This window comes from Rhodamnia argentea, chromosome 8, assembly GCF_020921035.1.
Source record: "Rhodamnia argentea isolate NSW1041297 chromosome 8, ASM2092103v1, whole genome shotgun sequence".
In the NCBI taxonomy this organism is placed as follows: domain Eukaryota; kingdom Viridiplantae; phylum Streptophyta; class Magnoliopsida; order Myrtales; family Myrtaceae; genus Rhodamnia; species Rhodamnia argentea.
In genome coordinates, this window is record NC_063157.1 from 25,198,004 (window position 1) to 25,223,671 (window position 25,668).

At 38.2% G+C, this 25,668-nt stretch overlaps 1 protein-coding gene across 2 annotated transcripts; it reads left to right on the plus strand.

Annotated features, from left to right (window-relative positions):
• Window positions 1-25,656, plus strand: LOC115735231 (proteasome adapter and scaffold protein ECM29). Of its 2 annotated transcripts, XM_030666360.2 has the most exons (36): window positions 2-368; window positions 3,437-3,604; window positions 3,725-3,814; window positions 4,309-4,445; window positions 4,532-4,622; window positions 4,795-4,877; window positions 4,977-5,083; window positions 6,588-6,740; window positions 7,796-7,860; window positions 8,668-8,755; window positions 8,869-8,947; window positions 9,190-9,298; window positions 10,621-10,680; window positions 10,761-10,879; window positions 11,365-11,746; window positions 11,842-12,026; window positions 12,119-12,191; window positions 13,431-13,581; window positions 13,659-13,828; window positions 13,952-14,302; window positions 15,157-15,324; window positions 15,543-15,836; window positions 16,028-16,204; window positions 18,494-18,757; window positions 19,334-19,432; window positions 19,527-19,711; window positions 20,644-20,979; window positions 21,455-21,608; window positions 22,237-22,347; window positions 22,528-22,695; window positions 22,916-23,033; window positions 23,197-23,355; window positions 23,430-23,542; window positions 23,742-23,801; window positions 24,450-24,664; window positions 25,166-25,656. In XM_030666360.2, exons 1-35 carry the CDS (start codon window positions 186-188, stop codon window positions 24,627-24,629), a joined length of 5,430 nt encoding a protein of 1,809 aa, XP_030522220.2. In that variant the 5' UTR covers window positions 2-185; the 3' UTR covers window positions 24,630-24,664; window positions 25,166-25,656. The 2 variants fall into 2 exon arrangements, with proteins under 2 accessions (XP_048139269.1, XP_030522220.2); XM_048283312.1 differs by having other exon boundaries at window positions 1-368; window positions 4,795-5,083.
• Window positions 25,657-25,668: the final 12 nt, after the last annotated feature.

The following is a 25,668-nucleotide window of genomic DNA, read 5'->3' on the forward strand; positions in this document are numbered from 1 at the left end:
TGGAACCGAAAGAGTAGGGAGAATACTCTGGCTTTGGTTTCTTGCCCAAGCCAAAGCCCAAGCATAAGCAGAGTCTTCCGAGACCAGAAGAGTCACATCGTTCGTCTTCTTCCTCTCGCACACACCGATTGCTCGACCTTCTTCGGCTTCCCTTCGCGAACCGCGTACCCCGATCGAATTCGAAAATGGCGGAATCGTCGTCGTCACCGGCGAATGCGATGTCGGACGCGGAGTTGGAGGAGATGCTGGACCGAATGCTGACTCGCTTGGCGCTCTGCGACGACTCCAATCTCCAAGCCCTGCTCTCCAAGCTCCTCCCTCTTGCCATCTCCTCCCTCTCATCCCCTTCCTCCGCCGTCCGGAACAAGGTACGCATTCCCAGTGCGATTGTGATTTCACGCTCGTTCGAACTTCGTTTAGTCGGTCTGATTGATGCTAGCATTTCGGTGCCTGGGAATTCTGTGGTCCTATTTCTGTTTTTTTTTTTTTGTTTTTCCCCAATTCGCGGTTCTTGCGAACTTCTCCGTGTGCGCGTGTGTGGATAGTGGAACTGCCAAGAGCTCGTGCTTAGAACCCGAAAGTGGCCGAGATTCTTTTGTAAGGCCTAGGAGTGGCTCTAGGGCTTTTAGGTTGGTAAGTTGGCTAGAGCACTGCTTGATAACCGGGAAGATTTACCACAGAAAATCTTTTAGAGTTGGACCTCACCTGCGGAAGAAAATAATTGATGAAGGCTTCTCCCATTTGCCTCATATGGTGCACTTCGCAATAAACGGCCTTTTGATGGATTGGAGTTGCAAGTTTTGTCTGTAATTGCTCTTTTAGAGCACATATGGAGTTCTTGCTCTACTCTTTCTTCGGAAGAGGCTCCTTGTAGTTTTCTTTTGTGGCGGACTTCTGTAGGGTGCTTGAATCTAATTCACTTGTGCAAATACCATCTTACCGTTTGACATGTTATTTTATAATCCAATTTGTGAATTGGTCTTTTTATCCCTCCGTTACTCTTTTGGAAACTCTTGAGGTTTGCTGTAATATGTTTGTCCATTCCTCTTGTCACTGCCACTACCTATAATTCAACATGACCACTGCAAATTGACCACCGCTGCAATCCCATTGCCACCTCCCCAGCACAAACTCCGGTGTGACCACCAGTGGTCTCCTGTTGCCAGCACCACTACTATGACACCTTCTTGATCACTTATGATTTTGCCACCTCCACCTCTCACTCCAGATCCAATACTACCACTGGCACCATGAGTATTTCTTCGAAGTCAGTTCATTGGTACTAGACAGCCCTTGAACCACAATCCCCACCATTGCCACCATAAAAGCCATTGCGACCACCTCCATAGTCCCTGTTATGCGCTTCTCAACCATTTCTATGTCCCACTAGACTAGATCTCACCATGGGCTTGGCGGCCCAAGAGTCGCGCCTGGGCCACATGGGCTTGAAGGCCATTTTGGACAGGTGTGGGTAAGGCTAGTCAATTATAAAGCCCGTCTCAGCCCTGTTGGGCACATGAGCTGGTGGCGTGAATTTTATGCATTGTTTTATTGGCTGCGCCTTGAAAATTAATTAGGCTCGACATAAAGGGCAGCCTGGCCCTGCTAATTGGACAGCTTTACACTTGATGAATAGCAGTCCCATTTATATGTACTATAGTCTCTCCGATTACTAGTCAACTTAGGTGGTTAGTGCAACTTTTGCTTTTGAATTTACTGTGATCCAACTACACAAAGAATGTTGAAGTAGCTGTTAGCTTTTTTAATTCATCATGTTTCTTTTTATGTTACCCATTTCTTGTTTTTGGTTCATGAACAATTTTCTTTGGAACTTAGTGAACTTGACCCTATGCTAGTTATAGTGTTGGAGAACCTTTTCAAGGGGCTAGTGTATGGTAGTTTCTAATCATACAGTAGGCTACTCTTGGCATGAACTGTCTTTGTTGATGTGCATGTACGTGCAGTAGTTTTTTATTGCTATTGTTATCAAGAAGAATTCCTCTAATCAATATTGTCAGGCCTTTTGCTAAATGGCTGGTGAGAAGGAATGACGGTGACGGGGAAATATATCTTCTTTGATAGTTTTTTTAGCTGGAAGGAACTTAATTTACTTGTGGAAATTTTTTACACTTCATGGGTGACATAGCTAGAAACAGTATCACCATGCTTTTTCTTTGTTGGGGGTTTTTGGGGGTGCCCCCCCGGCGCGGCGCTGGGGGGGGTGGTGGGGGTGGAAGGGGTGCTTATTTTAAATGAAAAGTATTGTGGTGGACATTGCAATTCTTCTCATGCTTCCATTGGGAATAGTTTACCAAACTTTAGAATATGGGTGTATTTCTTCTTCTTTTCTGTTAAGTGGGTAGGGTGGGCTGTATATGCTCTTGTGTAATGCCTTGTCTAGCATCTTTTCTATCATTAAGTTCCACAGATTTAAATCTTCTGAGCATCTCTGCTGTTTGTAACTATTTCGTGTGGTAAGAGTTTTAGTTTCCTTTATGTATAAGAACTCATTAAACTAATCAAGTAGAAAGAATAAATAAATAGAAAGAAAGGGTTCACCTGTGACTATCGTTTGTCTTGAGTCACTCTCTAACCTTGTCTCATATTAGGCTAAGCAGCTGTCTAATATGAATATACTGTTAAACCTATCTTAGATAAGTGGTTATGCTATGAAATATTGCACTAATCTCATGGACCATATATGATGCTAGCAGCAGCCGGGGTGCTGGCAAATGAGGTTAGCTGCACATTTGTTGGCGGGAATCGAATGTATGCACCTAAACCGCAAATGTGTTCATTCCTGAAACTACTAAGTCAATCCCACTGGCTTCAATACCATTTAGACTTAATCCCTTGTAAATAGTACATAACAAGCATCCTTCTAAAAAAATGGTTGCCACTTGCATTTGGCGGAAACCGTGTAGGACAAGGCCAAATTTCTTTTTCTCCAACCGTATTTAATCAAACATTATGCTACTCTGAAGTAACATCAGGAAAAACTTCTAATCCTCCTGTTTCAAAGACTCCTGATAGTATAGAATAGGAGGTTCAATGAAAGATAATGCTGTATCATCTTTTTTTTTTTTCCTTTACCACCATCTTGATTTCTGATACAGTGGTGGTTATTCTCTTGGTCCTTTTTAGAGTTCATATTCTGTAGAATTCCCTACGATATGAAAGTAAGTATCTTATTAATATTTACTTGTCGAAATGCGACATTGTCTTGATGGACTAATGCTCCTGTCACTTTATGGATCCATGGTGGCCTCATTTCTCATTTTTCATGTCTCTTCTTCTGTCTTTTAATTGTTTCTCATTTACGCAAGTGTTCGTATGCTGAACTGAATGTGTTATTTGTCACTTCAAAGTTATGCAGCATTGTTATTGTTAAATCGTTTCATTTGGGATGACCAGATTGATACATCTTTTGGTACAGGTTCTTGAGATCCTGAGCCATGTTAATAAAAGAGTGAAACACCAACCTGAAATTGGGCTGCCTTTGTCAGATTTATGGAGAATATACACAGAAGCCAATGTTGTATCAATTGTCAAAAACTTCTGCATTTTGTATATTGAGATGGCTTTTGACCGCTCTGATGTGAAGGTTTGTTATTGTTATTTGGTATCTAAAGTCCCTTTGGAAGTGAAAAGCTGTTATCTTGAACTCACCTGTCTAGAAAATCTTTCATGTGATTCCTGATACAAGGGCTTTTTTTTTTTTCAGGAGAAAGAAATGATGGCACCTATACTTGCAGCCAATGTTTCAAAGCTTCCTCATCAGCATCAAGAGATTGTTCTAAGAATTGCAGCAAAGGTTTGTTTGGAAAGTCTTCGTTCCTCGTAGCTTGGAAAGCTCTATAGACTATTCAAGCACATTACTTGGTGCTATTTCTTGTTTTGAGTGTTCTTACGTCGATTAATGTTGTTGTTTCTTTCATATTCTATGTCTTGATGTCTATCGGAGAAGAACATGCTGAAAACATCATTGTGAACGATCCATACTATGACATCTTTACCACGGAAAGTCTTTACTTGTGTAGTGATAATTTGGAGAGGACCAACTCCAAGTTTGGCAATTACTACCTTCAAGTGCTGGGTCTTTTAGGGTCTTTGTAAATGGTTGTTCAAACCAATCCTAGGGTCAATCTGACCTGTTGTCTTCTAACTGTTGCACATACCTGATCTAGCGATGTATTTTCAGCCTCTCTTTCTTTCTTTGTTTTCCTTATGTATAATGTGTTCAATGTACTGCTTAATATCAATAAGAAGTTTCTTGATTATGTACTTGTACATGTCGAATGCTTTTAGGTGATCGGTGAATGCCACTCAACTGGAGTCAATGAAGAAGTTGCTGCAATGTATAAAGCTATAACTAATTCTCAGGATAAGGAAGGTTTCATTGAATTTTGCCTTCATAATATCTTGTATCAACCATCATCTCAAGGGTTTGTATACCACCTCAGCGAGCATTATGTCACAGCGTATGAGATGCTATTCCAATTTTTTTAATCAAGGATTTACTTCTTTACAGTGGAGGAAGCTCCCCTGGGCTTTCAATTGCTCAAGCCAATCGTCTTCTTGGGAAACATCAATTGATGAGTAATACACTTTTGATGAGAAAGGTGGAGTCATTATGATTTGAAAATCTTTCTATGTTATCTTAGCAATAAAGCAAATCTCTATGTGGTGGATTTTCAGCATAGCCTATGCCACACCAACTACAATATTATTCTCCAAATATCTAAGGTTTCTCAATCAATTCTAATTGTGTTTTTTTTTTTTTTTTGGAAGCAGTTGGGGTTTTTGAATGTAGTTGAAGCTATGGAGCTCACCCCTGAAGTTGTTTATCCCCTCTATCTCGCTGCTACTGCTGACAGGTATCTTGGCATTGTAGTTTGCTCTCTTGGTGGCCTGTCCTATGGATGGATGTGCACGTGTAGAATCTCATTGTTTCTTAATGTTCGGATTTGTACCAGTCAAGAGGCTGTTGCAATGAGAGGGGATGAGCTTTTAAAGAAGAAGGCTTCTGGTGCAAATTTTGATGATCCATCACTTATAAAGAGACTATTTCTACTCTTCAATGGTATGGACTGGGGAAATGAGTCTTTTACTGAAGATTACTCCTGTAGGCTTTTTGCTTGGCATAGACGATTTCTTGCTTGGCATAGACGATTTCATTCTCTTACATGTCTGTTTGGAGAAGTTTTTATTAAAAAAAGGAAGATGGGGGAGAAGAATCTCTCTAAATAATGATCTTTCGTTGCCTTCATGCATATTGATGGCTTTACCTTATTTCTGTGGTGCATCTCGTGTTGATAGTGCATGTGATATGATATGGGCAAAATAAAATGATGATCGAATGCACAGTCTTTGATTGAAGATTATATATCCTAGGCCAACAGTCTATAATATTCCACTGTAGAGTCAGTTTCTCCATCAACGTGAGTGAGTCTGCCTCATCTTTTCTTTGAAGGAAAAGTTTCTCCAGATTCGAGTTATTTTTCTTGTAGCATTTTGAGGTTTATGGGGCTATAATTTTTCCTTTTCCTCAAAGGTCATTGCTAAAATCCTCCTCAAGCTTGCCAATCTATGAAGGATCCAAGTAGTGTTGTGCCTGCCACTTTAAGGAAAGTTGTACAGAGGTGGCTAATATTTCAAAGCTGTAGTTAGCAATTTTCGTTTTCATGTTCTTAGTGGCGGGATCAGTTTCAGTTTACTAACACGAGCCTTTTACTGTTGCTGAATACTTCTTTCAGCAACTTCTGGAGACTTTTCTTTTTCTGGAAAGTGGCTGGATTTAAGTCTGTCATTCAGGAAAAAAATATCATTTAGATGGTGCTGTTGTAACAGTAACACTATGTGAGAAATATAACCTTTTCTAAAACTATAACCAGGAGAAAAGTAAGATTTTCATTTGGAGCACCCATTTGAGACAGTGCATAAAATTTTTGCGGCCAATCAGATCATGCTGTCATGGACATCACACGAGGCTTGTATTTTGAATCTCTAGAAGCATTTTCGGAGTACTTTATTATTAAGTGAAATGGGCATTGTCGTTATTTTTTGGCATTTTTCTAAAGAAAAACTATAAAATTCATGAGGAAGGTATGAAACTTTTGCGGCCTATTAATTTGTGCAGTCATTAAAGATAGAATGATGCTGGTATGTTGAAATTCCAATCTCTAAGAACCATGTTGTAAGTAATTCATTATTCAAACGAAATCTGCATGGCCCTTGTCATTACATTTTGTTAAAGCATAATCATAGAAGTTTTTATAAGTTGGCAGTATACTTGCAATGCCTAAAAGACATGAGAGCGAGAAGTCCTCTGTGGCCCCTTATTTACATTTGAATTCTTGGTCAATCTCTGCACTTCGGTCTTTAAACGTAATCCCAATTTGCATGCGAGGGGGAGTTTTAGCACATTTAAATCTTAGATAAGGATAAGGTGGTCTCCCAATTTTAGAACATTTAAAGGAGATCGTGTCAAATTTATTGGTGCTATTAAGAAGTAAAACATCAATCATTTTTTTTCTCCATTATGCCTCATATACCCTTAATGTTGTATTTTTTTGCATGTTGTGCAGGTTCTACTGGAGCTGATAGTGATGCACCAGATTCTAGGATTGCTCCTGCCAATTCAGCCTTAAAAGCAAAATTGATGTCTGTCTTTTGTCGGTCAATTACTGCAGCGAACAGTTTTCCATGGACTTTGCAGTGCATATTTGGGTGCATATATGGTACTAGGGGCTTCTTCAAAACGCTCCTCCTTCAGTTTATCTTACAAAATGGACTAGAATTTTCCAATATGATAATATAGCAATTTAAGCCATATTTGGAGAGACTCATAAGAGTAACTACATGTTTGGGTAGTAGCAAAGTTAGATGAAGCAATAAAGAGAGTGTCTATGAAGTGCAAGTTGTAGTGAGATTTACGTGCAGTTGTGGTGAGAAGTGAGAGAGGAAAGTGCCTGATATCGAGCTAATCATATATCTGGGTCTATTTTATGATGTAACAGAAGGGTGTGTGAAAATGTTACCCAAAATGTAAGAGCAAGATGGAACGAAGTGCGATAGTGTTTGTGTCATTGGGAAATGTCATTCAGCAAATGGGCAAATGCTACAATAGAAATAAGGCTGGTGATGGTCTATGGGGCGTTATTCATCGTGATCAAGTACCAACACCTGCACAAAATGAATGCGTATTTGATGAGAATACTTTGGTGGGGTGCAGTTGGGGGATATCTTGGCTGTCCATTAAGAAACTCTTTTTAGTTTCATGTTGTGCCAAATTAAGTGTCCTAATTTGGGATCCGGCCAGTTTTCTGTGTTTGTGCCCTCATTGAATATTTTGTGCCTTCGACTGATGCATGAGGATGTTCAAAGCCACAAGCTGTAGTAGATTCCCGAATTTAAATGTCGAAGTTTGCCACCTCATTATAGGTGTGAAGTATCTGTCCCGTTATACTCTGAGGTTATAGTTATCTCCATAGCTTTGTGTGATATAATCGATGAGCACAACTTGTTTTACAAAAGGATGTTTCATACTAATAAAGTCTGTATCCGGTATTTCACGGGTCCTACTGCAAAATAATTAGTAGCTAAGGTAAAACCACAGTCTCTTGACAGGTGCTGTCCATTTTTTCCTCCCTGTTTAACTTGGCGTATATAGATATGGATGCTTCTGTTTTATGGTGTACATGTACTATTTAGCCCTTCCTTTTTCATGATAATATTTTCTGTATAAGTCATAATTCCTTTTTGTGCTGATTCATCTGAAATCATGATGTTATAGGACAGGGTACCACCACAAGATTGAAGCAGTTGGGAATGGAATTCACAGTTTGGGTATTCAAGCATGTAAGGGATATTGGTTTTAATTTATAGTTACCCTACTTTGAAGTTGGGAAGAAATATCTAGGTACATCATTGTAAAGTTGCCTAATTGTGATGCCATTCACCATAGTTCCTATGTTACGCTCAACCTCTTAGGTAAACTCCAATCAGTACTTAGATTGCGGGGTTTTGCTAAAGCATTTTATTTAACTGCAATAAAGTTAAACTGGTCTACTGCCTCAATTCAAAGACGGCCTCTTCCAAACGTAACACACCCTCGGAGGCTATAGGGAAAGAGAAGAAGGGAAATAGTGCTACCTAATGAAATGTTAAAAAAGTTGAATCATCCAGAATTGACTTCTTAGGTAAAATGCGGGATAAAATGTCCAGGTATTACGTGTCTAGCAAGTGCTCACCGTTTATCAATCTGATGGAGAGACTAACTGCGCCAGCTTCTTAGCGTGGAAACCTAAATAAGCACAGTAACATGTTTACAGGGCCTCTCTTGTTTTTTGGGATTTGTACCTGTGAAATATCTGAATGCATATGTCAATAAGTCTGTTTCTTTCATTAAGAAAGTATCTGAAGGCATTTGCAGTGATGTCACTTTAGCCATTTTTTACAGTGCTGATTATTTGCTTGAGAAGCATTGGATTATTGACAACTCTCTTTTTGGTCTAAGACACTGACTTAGTACAATTAAACTTGAAAAAAAAATATGATAAGCAACTTTCACAATGATATTAGCAGTTTATCTTGTCATTCTACTGTTGGAATATTTTTTAATTAGTGGACTGATGTCTTTTGCCAATTGAATTATATCTTTCTCAGGCAAAGCTTGATCAGTTGAATTTGATAGGCCCTGTTATCCTTGGTGGAATTCTGAAGACACTTGATGGTTATTCAGGTTCTGAATCAGGTGAGCTTAGCATGCAACAGAGTTCCCTTGATTGTATTACTTTCATCTATCTTTTAAGATTAAAATCCAGCTAGCATTTAGTTCATGAATACCTATTTATTCTGTTCATGTAGATTCTAATGCCAAGGACACAAAAACATTTGCTTTTCAAGCAATTGGGTTGCTTGCAAAGCGAACGCCTCAGCTTTTCAGGTATCGGACGAGATCCCTCCCTCTCTCTCTCTCCCCCCCCTCTCTCTCTCTCCCCTCAACTCCAAACACCCACACACCCACCCCCACACACACAAAAAAAAAAAAAAAAAACAAAAGAAACCTTGTTATTTTTTTGCGTTGGATTGTCCCCTATTTGTTCTGTTCTTAGGGATAGAGAAGATATGGCTGCTCGGCTCATTGCTTTTGTGTGTTGGATTATCCCATATTTGTTGTGCTCTTAGGGATAAAGTCGATATGGCTGCTCGGCTTTTTGATGCATTGAAGTTGGAGGCACCATCTCTCCGTTTTACGATTCAAGAAGCAACTGTCTCTCTTGCTGCTGCATACAAGGTTGCTATACTCTTCGGTGACAATATGAATATTGATTCTCAATCTGTTGCATGAAATTATAATATAAGTGATGAAGACCCCTTTCTTGTAGCACATCACAAATGCTTGTTCTAACTGGTCATTTTGGCAATAGGCGAGCTTCATTTGGTCCGCTTTAGGTGTAAATGGTTTAAATTTCTTCACCAACTATAAAATCATTTTCTGGTAGCGCTTCAAGATAGAATCTTCTGAAACGATTATAGCAGGGCCTACATCTCATTACCTATAGGTCTACGCTAAAGCACTTATAATCAAGGTTATTTGAATATGAAGAAAGATTTTTGACGCTTTTCATGTTTGACTTTTGTTATGTATGATAAGGAGACTGATGTCATTACCTCAGACCTTAGGAAGAGCCTTGTTTCCATGGTGTTACAAATTTAAATAGCCTATTGGAGGTATTATAAAATAAATAAATGAAGAAACAAATTGGGATGACCATCGACTTGTCTCCAGCTTGTGTTACTTTTGTGCTTTTTAATTGGGCATTTAGTGCAATCTAATAAAAGATTCCTGGCTTTAGATATTATGTTGGAGTTTAGACTCACCGTGATTTTAATAACACCTTTTTAGGTTTATTTATGTGACTTGAAATAAAATATTGAAGGTGAAAAAGAGAGATATATACCACTTTAGGGCTTACAACAAACTATACAGAATTGAGCATGCTGGCATGAAACAATTCATACAGCTGAGCCAATTATTGGAATTAGGCTTATAACGTAGCAGCCGAAATAATGGTGGTGGTGGTGGTGGAGGAATTGCTTACAATGTCTATTGGTAGTAGAGGAAGTTGTGATGCGTGGGGGTGGGGGAAGTATTAGTCGTAGTTTATTTGCCTGTAATATCTCCACTTGCATTTTGATTTGGTTTTGGATTTAGTGAGTCTATCATCTTAGTTGTCTCCTCCGGCATATGGTTAAGTAATCCCTTCAATTCATAGGTAAGAAAAGTATCCCCTCTAGGGGCATCGATCAATCTTTTGTCACGTGCTCTTGGGTATTCAGATTCTAAAAGAAAAGAACTTAAGGATTGGTGTTTGAAGATTCCCCCTTTCTGGCTTTGAGGACTTTTTGTTCCAATAGACGGCCTTCTTTCCTTTCATTTGTTTTGATGCTTCTTTCTTTTCATTTGTTTTAAAGCTTCTTTCCTTTAATTTTTTTTTTATGCATCTCCCTTTATGAGGGATCAGTGATACTGTTTATGCTCCGTTATCCTTTCATTTGTTTTGATGCATCTCCGTTTATGAGAGATCACTGATACTTTTTATGCTTCATTATCAGGATGCATCCACTACTGTGCTAAAGGATTTGGAGCCACTACTGTTGGAAAATTTGAAACAGGTTTTGTACTGTTTGGTTTAGTAAATGTGTACAGCAGGAGTATACAATTTATATGGAAATTGAGAACCTTTTTTAATCAGGAACAAAGTGAAGTACGTTTCTGTGCTGTGAGGTGGGCGACTATGTTGTTTGATTTGCAACACTGCCCGAGTCGATTTCTATGTATGCTTGGGGCTGCAGATCCAAAGTTGGATATAAGGTAGATGACATATTCTCTTCAAAGTATATATATGATAAAAAAATTTAAAATGCTTTTGGGTCAAATTAGTTGGGCATTCTTAGGTAATATTTTTCTATATAAGAGGGAGGAGTTATGGGTTAGGGTAGAGTGTTAGACATTTCTCTATTTGTTGCAAGTTTGTACAAAGAAGTAGATGCATTTTGTAGGCGACTGTAGGTCCTGTTACTTCTTTGTCAGATTATGAGTGTGATTCGTGGATATTGATGATCTAGTGTTGATGTTTTTAGTTTCTTCATGCTTATGCTCTCTCAATGCTGCATGCTATTGATTGCTTGTTTTCTTCATGTGTCATGATGTCACTAAGGTTCTTCTGATACATCTCTCTGGCTAGCTTTGTATGTTGGTTTTTGTCCTTATTATGTATGCGTACAGCGGTAGTTGTCTCTATTACTAATGTATGGTTATTGTTTGTTCTGCTTTTTTCTTTTGAAATTTCTTTGAAGAGAAATGGCACTGGAAGGCCTGTTCCCCGGTAATGATAATGGGCATCCTACCCGTCTTGATATCAATTGGAAGTACCCAAAACTTGGGGACATGTTAACTTACATCCTCAAGCAGCGACCAGAGTTGTTAGAATCAATTGAAACAAGGGAACAGCAGCTTCTTTTTCCTTCAGAAACTTATGTTGCAATGATCAAGTTTTTGTTGAAGTGTTTTGAGTCAGAAAAGCTGCTTTCTGAAACTGATGGAGGACCCTCTGAAATTTCATCTTCAGTGAAAAATGTGTGTTTACTGCTAGATCATGCAATGGCATTTGAAGGCTCGGTTGAGTTGCATGCTTGTGCCTCCAGGGCGCTGGTGGCATTTGGATCTCATACTCCACAAGTATGACAAAAGAAGCCACTGGACTTGCTGCTTCTATTTTAATTTTCCCCGTGGGACTAGCATTAACTTTTCCTACTAAATACTGATATTTACAGGTGATCGTTCCTCATTATGCTAACAAACTGCCATGGCTAAAGCAATTACTGAGTCATGTGGACATTGATACTCGTGAAACTGCAGCACGCTTACTTGGAATGGCTTCCTCTGGTCTTCCAACCACCGCTGCTTCAGCTTTGATAAGTGAACTAGTTTTTTCAGTTAGCGATGCACGCAAAATAAGGTTTGGCAAATTTTCTTGGAAGATTGGTCCTTCATTTTTTTACTCTACAGTCAAAAGTTCTCCTGATTTGGGGAGTTCTGTGTGTTCTTCAGGTTTGATTATCATTACGGAGCGGTATGTGCTATAGGATATATCACGGCAGATTGTATTTGTAGGACACCTCCTGTAAGTCACAGTTTGTTGTTTTTCTCAGGCAACTTGTTAGAGAGTTTTTCTTTCCCATACTTTTATTTATTCTCTCTCTTGTTGTCCTGTGCCACCATTGTTACCTCAACGCATTGTTTGGGAACATGGAGGAGGAAAAGAAGAAGGGGGGGGGGGTGTTGGAGAAGATTTGTCTTCACCTTTTCTCCTTGCAAAAATTTAATTGTTACCCCATCTTCGACATCCATCCCTCATTTTTCTTCCCCTCCTTCTGAAATAAAGCATAAATGCATGTGAGTTTTGACAGGAATATACGGGTGACATTATATGGTCAATCACGTGATCAGCATCTTCCTTCTGATTGCACTGTGGCATGATGTTGATACATTTATGGACTAACTTATGTCTTATGTTTGCTCCATGCCTTATTTGGTCTATTCATTACACTTCAGACTAAGTGGCATTTTGATGGTTTTAACTCTCTGGGTAACAGTTATTGTCCTAGGCCCTGGGTCGGTAATTTACTTTGTTGGTTATCGTCCAAAAAGGAGAAATTCCATGTTGAACTGTCGGCAACAATTATGAGCAATTTATTGAATGTTTGAATTAATTGATTATGGATTTGGTAAATGACTTCTAATAAAACCAAAAAGTGAGTTATTTTATGCATTACTTTTCTCAGTGACAAAAGATAACTTTAGCAGATGAAACCAAGAGAATTTCCAGACTTTTTAGATTTATTCACTGATTGACATATATCTTCATTCGATACAAAGTACTATATGATTCCTACAATTTACTTTCATGATCTCTGGGAAACAAGAATTTTACTTTCCTAATCACAGTGTCTAACCAAGGCTTTATAATTCCGATATGATCTTAATTGATATTGCTCTATGTCTTTGTGTCTTTTCCTTTTCGCTACATTTGAGATCAGCTATCACTCCTATCCTGTGTGATTTATTCCAGCTTCCCTTATAATCCATGATTAATATAAATCTATAATTTCTTTCCAACTTTACACCTTCCTTTGCTGGCAAACTCTTTTTCTTATTACTGATGTAAAGTTGGACTGTGACATCTGTGTCAGGAGTAGGATGTCCATTTAAGTATGTTGAGGCCAATGCAAGTTGCAAGATAATGACATGAATGTATAAGTTTCCCTTTTCTTTTCTGTATAATTGTGGTGGATATTGTTAAGTTGAGTTGTAGTTTTTTGCATTTACATAAATCATATTGTATCTGACATTCACCTTTTAGATACCAGAAGTACTGCTCCAGAGTGTACTCAAATGCTTGGTTGATGTTGTGAACTCCGAGAATGCAACATTGGCATCTATTGCTATGCAAGCATTAGGTCATATTGGGTTGCGTGTATCATTACCATCAATTGCTGATGATTCCACCTCAGGTAACTTTTTTCTTCCTGGACTTGTTGGAATCAGTTACATGGATGATTAGTTATGTTAGACTTCATTCAAGTTGCAGCCGACATATTCATGGTTCTACAAGAAAAACTGAGGAAGCTGCTTTCTGGTGATGATACTAAAGCAATTCAGAAAATTGCTGTATCGCTTGGACATGTCTGTATGAAAGAAACATCATCTTCGCGTCTCAACATTGCAATTGATTTGGTTTTCAGCCTTTGCCGTTCGAAGGTGGGCACACTGATTGTTGTTGCTCTTTCTACTTGTGTTTGTCTTAGTATATGATGCCTGTTTGGTCTTATTGTCGCATAACACCTGAGAGTTTTCTTATCTCTGAATCCTTGAGTTGTGCAGGTTGAGGATGTCCTTTTTGCTGCTGGGGAGGCTTTGTCTTTCTTGTGGGGAACTGTCCCCGTGACTGCCGACACAATTCTCAAGACTAATTATACTTCACTCTCCATGTCTTCAAATTATCTTATGGAAAACATGAGCACATCTTTGACAGGATATATCTCTAATGGAATGATTGAAGAGACTGAAGGTTCTCGTGTTAGCATGAGAGATGCAATTACTAGAAAGCTCTTTGATGGTCTTTTATACAGTCCTAGAAAGGAAGAACGCTGTGCTGGGACTGTCTGGTTGTTGTCATTGACCATGTATTGTGGCCATCATGCAACTATCCAACAAATGCTGCCAGAGATTCAGGTTTATTGTCAATTGATAAGTAAAATTTTGTACTTCTGAACTTGTTATTTTTGTATTATTATTGGCCAATTATCTTATGAGCTTGTTGACAATGCACTCTATAGGCTCTACAAGAACTCTTTCCATGTGGCACTAAGCCCTTTTGACTCTAGCTTATTTCTACTCTTGCAATCATTGTGTTGGAAAGATGCTGGTTTTTGGCAGATCACAAGAAAAACTTCGATCTCCAGTAAACCACAGATCACTCTTATGTATACCAGTGGCCTAGCTTTTAAGTGAAATTGAACGGACAACAATAATAATATGCTGAACATATGAAGAGGATGAATGGACTTTTGGGTTGGTGTTACAATGGATGTCTTTGTTACTTATCAAGGGCCTTGAGCTCCTGGTTCATCATACTTGCTTAAGTAAAGTAAAATTGCATCGGCTCGCTCAAGTATCAGGGAATTTGGAATGTCCACCTTTTTCTATACAAATAGATGCACCGAGTTTTTCTTGTGGTATAGAATTCCTGAATGCACTTCCAATATCATGAAGAGGTGCACAATTGCTGTATTTCCAGGTTACTTGTGTATTGCGTTAATTGTAGTCAGAAGATACAGGTCTATTTAGTTGTGCAAATGAGCTGAGATAAGGTCTTTTCTTGTTGAAGAAAGGACTTTGGACTCTTTTAATGTCGAGATGAAATCTGTGCATCATTTTAGGTCAATCAAGAAGCAACAAACTGCTGACAGAAAAGATAAAGAACGTTTATGGATTAGAAAAGCAAACTAGACAATTTATCTGCTGGGAAGATTACCATTCTACTTTGTTGCTATGATTCATGTTTTTCCCCTCTTTTGGGACTGCAGGAAGTGTTCTCACAACTACTTGGTGAACAAAATGAACTTACTCAGGAGCTTGCTTCCCAAGGCATGAGCATTGTGTATGAGCTTGGAGATGCATCTATGAAGAAAAACTTGGTGAATGCACTTGTCAATACTCTAACTGGATCAGGGAAGAGAAAGAGAGCCATCAAGGTTTGTTGTATTGTAGTTCGAGTTATTTTAGTTATAAATTTGATGGAAGACTCTACTAAGAACCCGGAAAGGTCAACATTATGTCTAGACTCCAGAAAACAAAAAATGAGGAACTGGTGGATGGAGCGGCACGTAATACTTGAAAATATTGACTTGAAAATTTAAGTTACCATGTCTTCCTCTGGTGATAAATGTGAGGATGAAATTTTGTTGGACAGCTTGTCGAAGACTCTGAAGTTTTCCAAGAGGGGGCTATTGGGGAAAGCCTAAGTGGTGGAAAACTTAGCACTTATAAGGAACTGTGCAATATGGCAAATGAGATGGGGCAACCAGATCTCATATACAAGTTTATGGATCTTGCAAATCACCATGCTTCTCTAAATTCGAAAAGAGGTGCTGCTTTTGGCTTTTCTAAAATAGCCAAGCAAGCTGGGGATGCTCTTCAGCCACATCTAAGAGTGTTAATACCCAGACTTGTGCGATATCAGTATGATCCTGACAAAAATGTTCAGGTGGAGATTCCTGAATTCTTCTATTTGAGTAAATCTAATGACATCCTTTTAATGAATTCTTGTGTGTAAAGCCAATTTTATTTTCTTCATTGCCTTGTTGTACCTTGAGGAGATACTTTTTTTTTTCCCCCTTGTATTTTCCATTGGTATTTCTTCCTCTTTTCTTGATGCCTTTCTCGGATGTGATATAGGATGCAATGGCACATATCTGGAAGGCCCTAGTGGAGGACTCAAAGAGAACAATCGATGAACATTTTGACCTAATCATGGATGATTTGTTAACACAATGTGGTTCTAGGCTCTGGCGTACCCGAGAGGCTTCATGTCTTGCTCTTGCTGATATTATCCAAGGGCGAAAATTTAATCAGGTAAGGGATGTGGGTGGGAAATACAGTATATTTGAGTGTCTGAGAATTATCAGAGAATCCCAAGTAAATACATGAACCTCTCATAAGTTCTATGTCGTCCACGTTTTTAAAGATTAAGTCAATCTAGTCTCTTATCCTTGGTCTTACGCTTTCATTGAAGAGCATGTATATGAAATAGTTGACGCTAAGTTTTCAAAGTATCAATGCTGTCTCTTTAGAAAATTGAGCTATTAATGTTGCTTTAGGTGGAAATTTAGATTAGTATGTGCCAATGCTGGTGCTTGACATGAGTAAACTTAGGTGGAGTCGTCTGCGTCACCCCAAAAGATTCAGTCGATGGGTGAAAGGGAAAAGGAGAGAAGAAAAGGGGGCTGTTGAGCCATTCTTTTAACGTTTTACTGGTGTTTGCTCATCGTACTTCTGCAAAAAGGAATGGTTAATTGATTGTATGACTTCCTAATTTCTTTCAATTTCCTCCAAGAAACTTCAATTATAGATTTTAATTAAAGATTTATGGAAATTAAAAGTAATTTGAATTAAACTGATTTTAGTGCTTATATTTGGAAAAATGCGAAACTTTTCTTACCTGCTTTTTATTGATTGTTTTGAATTATAAACTGCTAAAATTATTGTTTGGTTTCAGGTCAAACAATTTAATTTCTTCTTTTCGTGGAAATTATATTTTGTTAAGAGATCATTGTTATGTTCTTCTAGCATTCACATGTACTGTTTATATGTTAATCCACTATGAAAATTGAAAGACATGAATGTTACTTTTGATATTAGGGTCAATGCATTGTGTTGTGTTTATTGGAATTAATGTCAATATTTCATGCTTTATTTTTGTGAGATATTGTGGGGCCACTAATGACTGTTCTGAAAGCTTAAGTTGTTAGATGAAGGCATGGTTTAATATTTAAGTATTCTATCACTCCCCTTCATGCTAAGTCTGGTCATTTCTATTAGTATTAAGCGTGGACATATTTAATTGGAGAGGTAAATGGGGCATAGAAAGATTTGAACTCGGAATCTCCCGCTTTGATACCGTGTGAGATTTTGTGAGACCATTGTCAACTGTTCTAAAAGCTTAAGCTGTTAGATGAATGCATTGTTTAATATTTAAGTATTCTATCATTTTTGTTTCTTGTTCATATCATGTTATGGGATCATGCAAGTCATCATGACTCGTCTCTGAAGTTGCTTGGTGGATTTGTTTCTTCGTGAGCATGTTTCTTCCAACTGTGTTAACTCGAATATATGTTTCTCAAAAGGAATTTCCGACCATCTCTATTCATCCTAGAGTGCAATAGCCAAACAAAGAAGTAGAAATATGCATGCGAAACAATTTTACATTATATGAAAAAAAAAAAATCAAAGGGGAGGGAAAGAAAGAAATTAATATGAGATGGAAAGGAAAGAGCGTAGAATATCAAGAGAAAGCATAGAGAAGAAATACAAATTTTAGAAAGGACATTACACTACCATGATATTGGGGGCATAAACTTCTAAACCGTTGGAGTAGCCACCTGGCAACCCTGGGCTAGAAGCTTCATCACTATTGTGATGTCAAGAGAACTATCTGGAAGTAGTATGCTAAAAAGTGGTTGATCAAAGTTGGAAAAGTCATTCTGTAGTGCTGGAAATGACCGACTGATGGCAGAACAGGGGTGATATCCAACAGGATCACCACTGCTTTTGTGTACTTACAGCTCCATTTTGTTCGGTTTGCTAAATTGTTGATCAGTTTGATTTACTCTTAAAAATGTCGTTTTCTATAGTACCTTTCAAATGGACTTGTATACTGGACAAAGTGACAACCACCGAATTATCTTAGTATGTTTCCCATTGCAACGTGAGATTTCATCTGTCTTTTTATTTTTTATTTTTTTGTTTTTAAAGTATGTGCCATATCACTATTGTACGGACTTGTAGAGCTGCAGTTTTAACGAGTGGGGTAGCTTTGGAAGATCTTCTAGGTTCTTGTAGAGGCAAATTGGTCTTACATGGGGAAGAAAACTTTTATGGCGAAACTAAGTTAAAAGGAATTGAAGACAAACACTGTTGAACTATTGGTTACCACCATTTTCTCAGTTTCTAAAATGGCATGCTTAAATTGACAACTATATATTTGTCTGTCTTTGATGACCTTGTAATGAAATTTACTCAAGAAAAAAGAGTTGAGTTTGGTTAGTGAACCTTTGTAATGAAAAACCAGAGAAGTTTGGTTTATATTGCTCCCGATGCCAATATATATTATTCAAATGTACTAATTACAGTTTGGTCAAGTAGGTTGGGAAGCATTTGAAAAAACTATGGATTGCTGCATTTCGGGCCATGGATGATATTAAAGAAACTGTCCGGAACTCTGGCGACAAATTATGCCGTGCAGTGACTTCGCTGACAATACGCCTCTGCGATGTCAACCTCACTGAAGCATCTGATTCACGCCAAGCTATGGATGTTGTTTTACCGTATCTGCTTAAAGAAGGCATTTTAAGTATGGTTGATACAGTTCGTAAAGCATCAATTGCTGTTGTGATGAAGCTTGCAAAGGTTTGATGTACCTTCCTTTGCAAAATTTAGTTACAAAGTTTAGTCCCTAAGAGGAACATTTGGGCTCCATTTACCATCGCATATAGGTCATCTTCTTGAGAAAAGAAAGGCCTTTGTGGATGTACTCTCTATCCTGCTGTTGTAGATGTTGGAAAAGTTTCTTAGCAAGTTAATTAATGAAAATGTGTGTTTTTTAAGAATCTGAAGAGGTGAGTAGAGCTGTAGTTTTGAATATGGATTTACCCACCTGGCTATCTATTTACTGCCTAAGGATTGTATATAAGCTAATAGCCAAATGGAAACCACTTGGTTTAGTAAGGTCAAGTGCGTTAAAATGTGTGAATGAAATGCTGAAAGACTTAGAATTGGCTTTCCATACTTTTGTGGTTTTGTTGAAATTAATGTGCTATATGATTGATTCATTTTTTTTATTTCTTTGAGATTTGCATCATTAGTTGAATTTTCTAGGAGCTAGTTTTGTAAAAAAATTTGTGTCCGGAATAATGAGGTACTTTGTTTGAAAAAAGCTAGTTTTTCAGTCAGAGGCATCACCTGTAACTGTTCACTTATTCACAGGGTGCAGGGATCGCACTTCGTCCACATTTGGCAGACTTAGTCTCTTGCATGCTAGAAAGTTTGTCAAGCCTTGAGGACCCAGGGCTCAATTATTTTGAGGTATAAGACAATTTCACTAGCCATTCTAGCAGTTTTGAATATTTCCATCTATTAAATTTGTTTTTTTTTTGTGTGCATATGCTTTATCTTGTAGTTGCATGCGACAAACATTGGATTGAAAACAGAGAAACTTGAAAACTTGCGGATCTCAATTGCCAAAAGTTCTCCTATGTGGGAAACTCTGGACCAGTGCATAAATGTCGTGGATACTATATCCTTGGAAAGCTTGGTTCCCCGAATTGCCCAAATGGTGCGAGCTAGCGTCGGCTTGAACACAAGGTCTGTTGGCATGATCTCATATGCATTTTTCTTGGTGAAAAGATGCTGCAAGATGAAGTTTGACATTCTTAAAGATTTCTGTTTTCGTATAGTATCTATGTATTCTAGTCCCTGATGTCTCTGATTCAATACTTGTTGATATCACATGGCCCGTTTGAGTCTCAGTTTTCTCTGATTCACTGGGACAAAAAAGCCAGCTAGCTAATTTGCTACACCTCCAATACATCAATGGCTGTGGGTAAATTTTTAGGTTAGGTCAGTGAAGTATAATTTCTCTGTGGTTGGACAGCCATCTTCCTTTTCAAGTCTTACTTTCCTTCGAAAGAAGAAGTTGGCTATTGTCTTGCCAACACATTCTTCCTGAGGGTTTTGCGATAAGTGTTGCACTTGAACAATTTGTCTGATTTTTGGGACTATGTCTGATGATGGAGAAGAACTCTGTCTTGACATAAACGTGTCTCCATGAAGCTCTCATTTCTCTCATAGTCTAGCTCCGATGGAGATTCGGTAATCCCATGAGCTTGGTCTCCGATGGATCAGTAATCCCGTGAGGTTGGTTTCCACCTTCATGCTTTGAATTCACCAACGATCTTTTTAACTCCTTTAAATAGCCTAGCCAAATGTTGTCTACTTATTGGGTAAAAAATGATGTATCTAATGAACACCAAATCATTAAGGAAGAGAGGGAAATCACAAAAATTGCAGTTCAAGTAATTAGAAATATTTTAGGCCTGAAAATTCAAGCTATGCTTTTGCACCACCAAATGCACACAGGGAAATGGCTAATTTTCACTCAGAAAATTGAAGAATGAAATTTATTCTCTCTGTAATTTCTTTAATCAGCTTTAGAAGGCTAGAATGTTGCTATATTAGATGATCAAGCGTACCTATACTATTTCCTGTACCTAATAGACTTCTCGATTAACTCGCAGGGTTGGTGTTGCCAGCTTTATTGGCTTGTTAGTTCAAAAGGTTGGCATAGATATCAAACCATTTGCAAACACACTATTGAAGTTGCTGTTTGGAGCTGTGAGGGAGGAGAAAAGTGCTGCAGCAAAACGTGCCTTTTCAAGTGCCTGTGCATTAGTACTAAAGCATGCAAGTACCTCTCAGGCACAGATGTTAATCGAAGACACCACAGCTTTGCATGCCGGTGACAAAAATTCACAAATCTCTTGTGCGATTTTACTGAAAAGCTTTCTATCCACAGCCCCAGATGTTGTTAGCGGTTATTATGCAGAAATTCTACCTGTGATCTTTATTTCAAGGTACTTAACTGTGTGTTCTTGTACTCTTCATCTTTTATGAGTATGTATTATTGTTGATCTGTTATTTGATATGGAAGTGTCATGCATCTTCGAGGTATCTTTGAGGCCTGAAAAATCTGGAAGATTCCCTTGAGGATGAGAAAATCTGTGGCATCTAACGATGGATAAAAAGTTTAAGCACCATCCATTTATAAAGATATTGCTTACAAGAAAAGTGGAGTACAAATTCTCCAGAATTGCAAATGGTTTTTGGGGTCTTTTCCCTTCTCTCTGGTTTTTTGATAAGATATCATATCTAATTTCCATGAAAAATGTGGACCTACCATTAGAAGATGCTGGCATCATTAAGTCATAAGTTATATGCCGGCATCTAGTGCAGCTGCATGATGAATTGTAGTGAAGATAAAAGAAAAGGAGAAAACGAATATTTTGCAGAAAATCTGAAGTAGACAAGAACATGTTCATCATTCTGCAGATTTGAGGATGACAAGAATCTCTCTGGCATATTTGAGGAACTATGGGAAGAAAATACAAGCGGCGAACGAATTACCCTTCAATTGTACATGAGAGAAATAGTTTCTCTTATTTGTGACAACATTTCATCTTCATCATGGGGAAGCAAGAAAAAGGTAGGCATTTGCTTTTGGTTTATTATATATTGCATTTAGTGTTTTTCCCAAAACCGTAAGTTATAAGGAAAGGGTCTTGTTAATATTTGTCCCTGGGAACTTGTTAAGCACGCTTAAGAACGAATGTTTTCATTTCCAAAGTATTGATATGCATAAAAATAAGAAAAACAGTGCATGGGAAAATTGCAATATTTCTTTGTTGAGTTACTTAACAAGTGCCCTGGGGGCACTCTTTACAAAATCCATGAGAAAAAGATTCCACAATGCCTCTCATGCAAGCCAATCCTTACGTGTGAAGCACATAATCTGGATGTCAACTGGAGGCAGTAACAAAGGCATTTAAACTGAGGTAACAGGATAGGGAAAAATGAGGGAGTGCCAGGATTTAAAATCCTAACGTGCATTATGATACCATATTAGACACCTGTTTTTGTCCAAAAGCTTACACTGGAAACAAGCAAGTCCGTAATGCATATATTGCATATTGATCTTTATTGATTGGCAGTGTCTATAATACTGAAAAAATCGTACTTCCAAGAAATGTCTGTCTTCAAGATCATAAGTTGGCCATCTCTTCTTATGTATATGAAATTGAAATGCCTGATTGTTTTTGTGAATGAATTTGCAGGCTGCCCAGGCAATTTGCAAGCTGGGTGAAGTATTGGGTGAATCCCTGTCTCCTTGTCATCAAGTTTTGCTCATATCTCTTATGAAAGAACTTCCCGGTCGATTATGGGAGGTAGGAATGGACTTTGCTAAAGGAGGGGCAATATGTGTAGTTTGTGTTCTAAAGTACTAATGCAATGGCATGACACAAGAATAGCATGAGTAAAGGCTGAATTATTGCACATACTATACCAGTAAAACTTCCTTGCCTTGTCAGATTTTAATGCGTTAGTTTCTTCCTATAATATTGAAGGGGAAGGAGGCTCTTTTGTATGCCTTGGGTGCTCTTTCAAAGTCTTGCCATCAAGCCATCTCCAAGGAAGATCCCAACGCTGCAGGTGCGATTTTGGATTTGCTATCCTCTGCATGCACAAAAAAGGTCAAGAAATATCGGGAAGCCGCGCTTTTAAGCCTTGATCAGGTAATTCCAGATTATTGTTAGGGTGGTATTCCCCAATGCAATTGTCTTCATTTAGAAAAATGTAGGGATTTTAGGAGCTCTCATATCAAGAAACATGTCAGCAGTACATTGTTTGGAAAGTGTGTTTCAGGTGTATTTCATTTCTTATTTCCTATCTAGAATTTGCCCCCAATCATCCTTCCTCTCTAATGAAGATCTTGAACTTGTCATGTTTTTTCAGGTTATAAAAGCATTTGGCAATCATGAGTTCTTCAACATGGTTTTTCCATTATTGTTTGACATGTGCAGTTCAGCCACTTCTGATAAGTCTGGACTAGCAAATGATTCTGCTAAATCAGGTTCATCCATATTTCTAGCTTGTCACTGTCCAGCTGTCAGGATTTTGAGTTGTCCTGCATTGCAACCTTTGAATTGCCTATGATAACTTTTTTGAGAATCCATATGATAACTTTCTCTCGTTGTTAAACTGTGCCTTTTACATGGCATGGTTGATATGTGCAGATTATGATGGAAAAGAAGATTCTTCAGTTCCGCTCGAAAAAGTACTTGACTGTGTCACATCATGTATCCATGTGGCACATATAGATGATATTCTCGAACAGAAAAATAACTTGAATCACCTCTGGATTGTCTCCCTCTCACCTGAGTTGTCATGGACTGGTATTTTCGTAACCAATTTTTTCTTAGGTGATTGCAGCATGGAAAGTGTTTCTATTAACTGTTTCATCATGCAGTCAAACTATCAGCTTTTCTATCAATTAAGGGACTCTGCTCAAGGATTCATGACATTTTGCTTGATTGTCAGCTAGCTTCTCGACATGCAAATACAGCATCTTTGTTTCATGAGGTAATTAGGATTAACGTTCTTCTAATATTGCTGAGAAGCAGGGTACGTAAGGGCTGATATCTCTAACTTTGTTTAAGGAAATAGCTTTCCTTTATTTTGACAGACATGTTGCACTTACCAACTTTAGAATCAGTTGTCATTCTTTCTCCAAATTGCTTTTCTGGATTCTGATCATCTGTTTTTCCTTTGCAATTTTAAGCTATTTTGTTCGGTGTCACCCAAAGTGGCGGAATGCATAGCCACAATTAAGATAGCGCAGGTTTGTCTTCACTTTCCCTTTGTGGTGGAAATCGCCTTCATCTTCTTCAAAACAATCTGATCTTGCGTGGCTTTCACATAGATGTAGGATTGTAGCATTATTAAGTCCCATGCATATATAGGTGACATTACTCCAGTAAATAAGAGTTTTGTTATCTGTTAAGAGTTCTGGAGTTTAGATTAGATTGCCTTCACAATGTGAGGAAGCAGGATTTTTATTTTTCTTATATCTTTCAAGTTCAATGATTCCTGGTGTGGGCTCTGTATTAAACAAACTCTCGCATTCAGCTGGGGTTTTCCTTGGATTCAATTCCATTCTGACTCGAGGCACTAGGGGCAATTACTTTTACTTGGTTTGCATTTTTTATGATGATTCCTTCAGCCAAACCAGAGAGATCAGTTGATAGCATCCCAAGGATTTTTATATTTTAGTCAATGTAGGCATTTCTTGTCCGTGCGAGCAAGAGTAAGTTTGTATTTGGCATGGATTAGTTGACATGGTAAGTGGACCACCTAAAGAGTCCTAGATCGTCTTAGATCATTCCTGCAAATGCATGTTAGATGTTCATCTTGCACTGTTGACCAATAATCCATTTGATATTAGAGAGATCTATTTTCAATCTTAATCTCTTTACTTTTTCAAATTTAGGTTCACATCAGCGCTTCAGAGTGCCTTTTGGAGATGATCACCCTTTGTAGGGAGCTTCCTTCAACGTTCTGGACAGATGCAGGTTTGAAGGATTTGCTGGCCCATCAACATGAGGTGGAAAAGAATGGACAAGCCAAGTCCTTGCTTAAGAGATGCATCCAATTACTAGAGACTTCATAGAGGAAAACGTGAAAGTGATTTGATTTGGATGAGAGGTAAGTAGACTCCTGGCCACTGCAGGTGAAATGTGATAAATGGGTAAAATCAGGAAAAGAGCTGAAGTGAGGAGGTAAATTTAAAATATGCAATGATGGCACCGCCTTGGTAACCTTTTGGATAAACTATAATGTCTGACCCAAGGCGAATTAAGCAAAGCAAAATAAGAGCTTAGCTAGACATGTTTTAAGGGTATACACGTTGGCCCTGCATATGTCAAGCCCGTGGTATTTACAGGTTTAAATAGATATTACACGGTCTTGATATCTTTCACTGAAGGAGCCGACTACTATATTCTTTGTTACTCTCATTTAGCTCTGTATGTTCTTATTAGCAAACACTGATTAGTTCTGAACTAACCAATCCGATGTTTCAGTGCATAACATAATCCTTTTTGTTTTCCTGATTGGATATGAACGTGCTATTTTTCAGTTATTTAGTTAAATGAAATTTTGGGAGCAGGAATTATGATCCATCTAATAAATAATGATCTGATGCAGCCTGTCACGTCCTCACTAGTAAACTCAGCATGGATGGAGAGACATTTCTCTGGTCTCGTCCCCAAAGCCTCAGCATAGAGGGAGACGCAGTGCGGCGTTGTGTTCATGAACAAAGATTTATTGCTCTAGCTGCAGAACACCAGCTCATGCAATCGTCCATTTTCCGGCTTTGACAGAAGAGTTTGGTGGCGGCTGAGTTGCTGGTCCCTCGTGCAAGCACACAACCTGAAGGGAACTGAGGAATTTACATAAATTAACGCTTGTATTCTGTGTATTTAGTATAGTCTGGGATCTCTTAATTAGTCTCTCTTTTCTTACATTTTAGAACTTTAGACATGGAAAATTTGAAGGCAAAAAGCAACACTCTTGGTGTATGATCTTTTACGTCGACTGTCTGCCTATCTTAACAAAGAGATTGATTGCGGTACAATGCCATGAACAACCCTATATATATTCCGACATACTAAACAGACAGTATCGGGGTTCCTTCATTATAGGGTGAT

Excerpts from the sequence above, each read along its gene's own strand:
- LOC115735231 (XM_048283312.1), top strand. The coding sequence starts at position 186 with ATGGCGGAATCGTCGTCGTCACCGGCGAATGCGATGTCGGACGCGGAG. Across the intron at positions 10,880-11,364 it reads GATCCAAAGTTGGATATAAG|AGAAATGGCACTGGAAGGCC; the intron begins GTAGATGACATA and ends ATTTCTTTGAAG. Across the intron at positions 19,433-19,526 it reads CAGGGCTCAATTATTTTGAG|TTGCATGCGACAAACATTGG; the intron begins GTATAAGACAAT and ends TTTATCTTGTAG.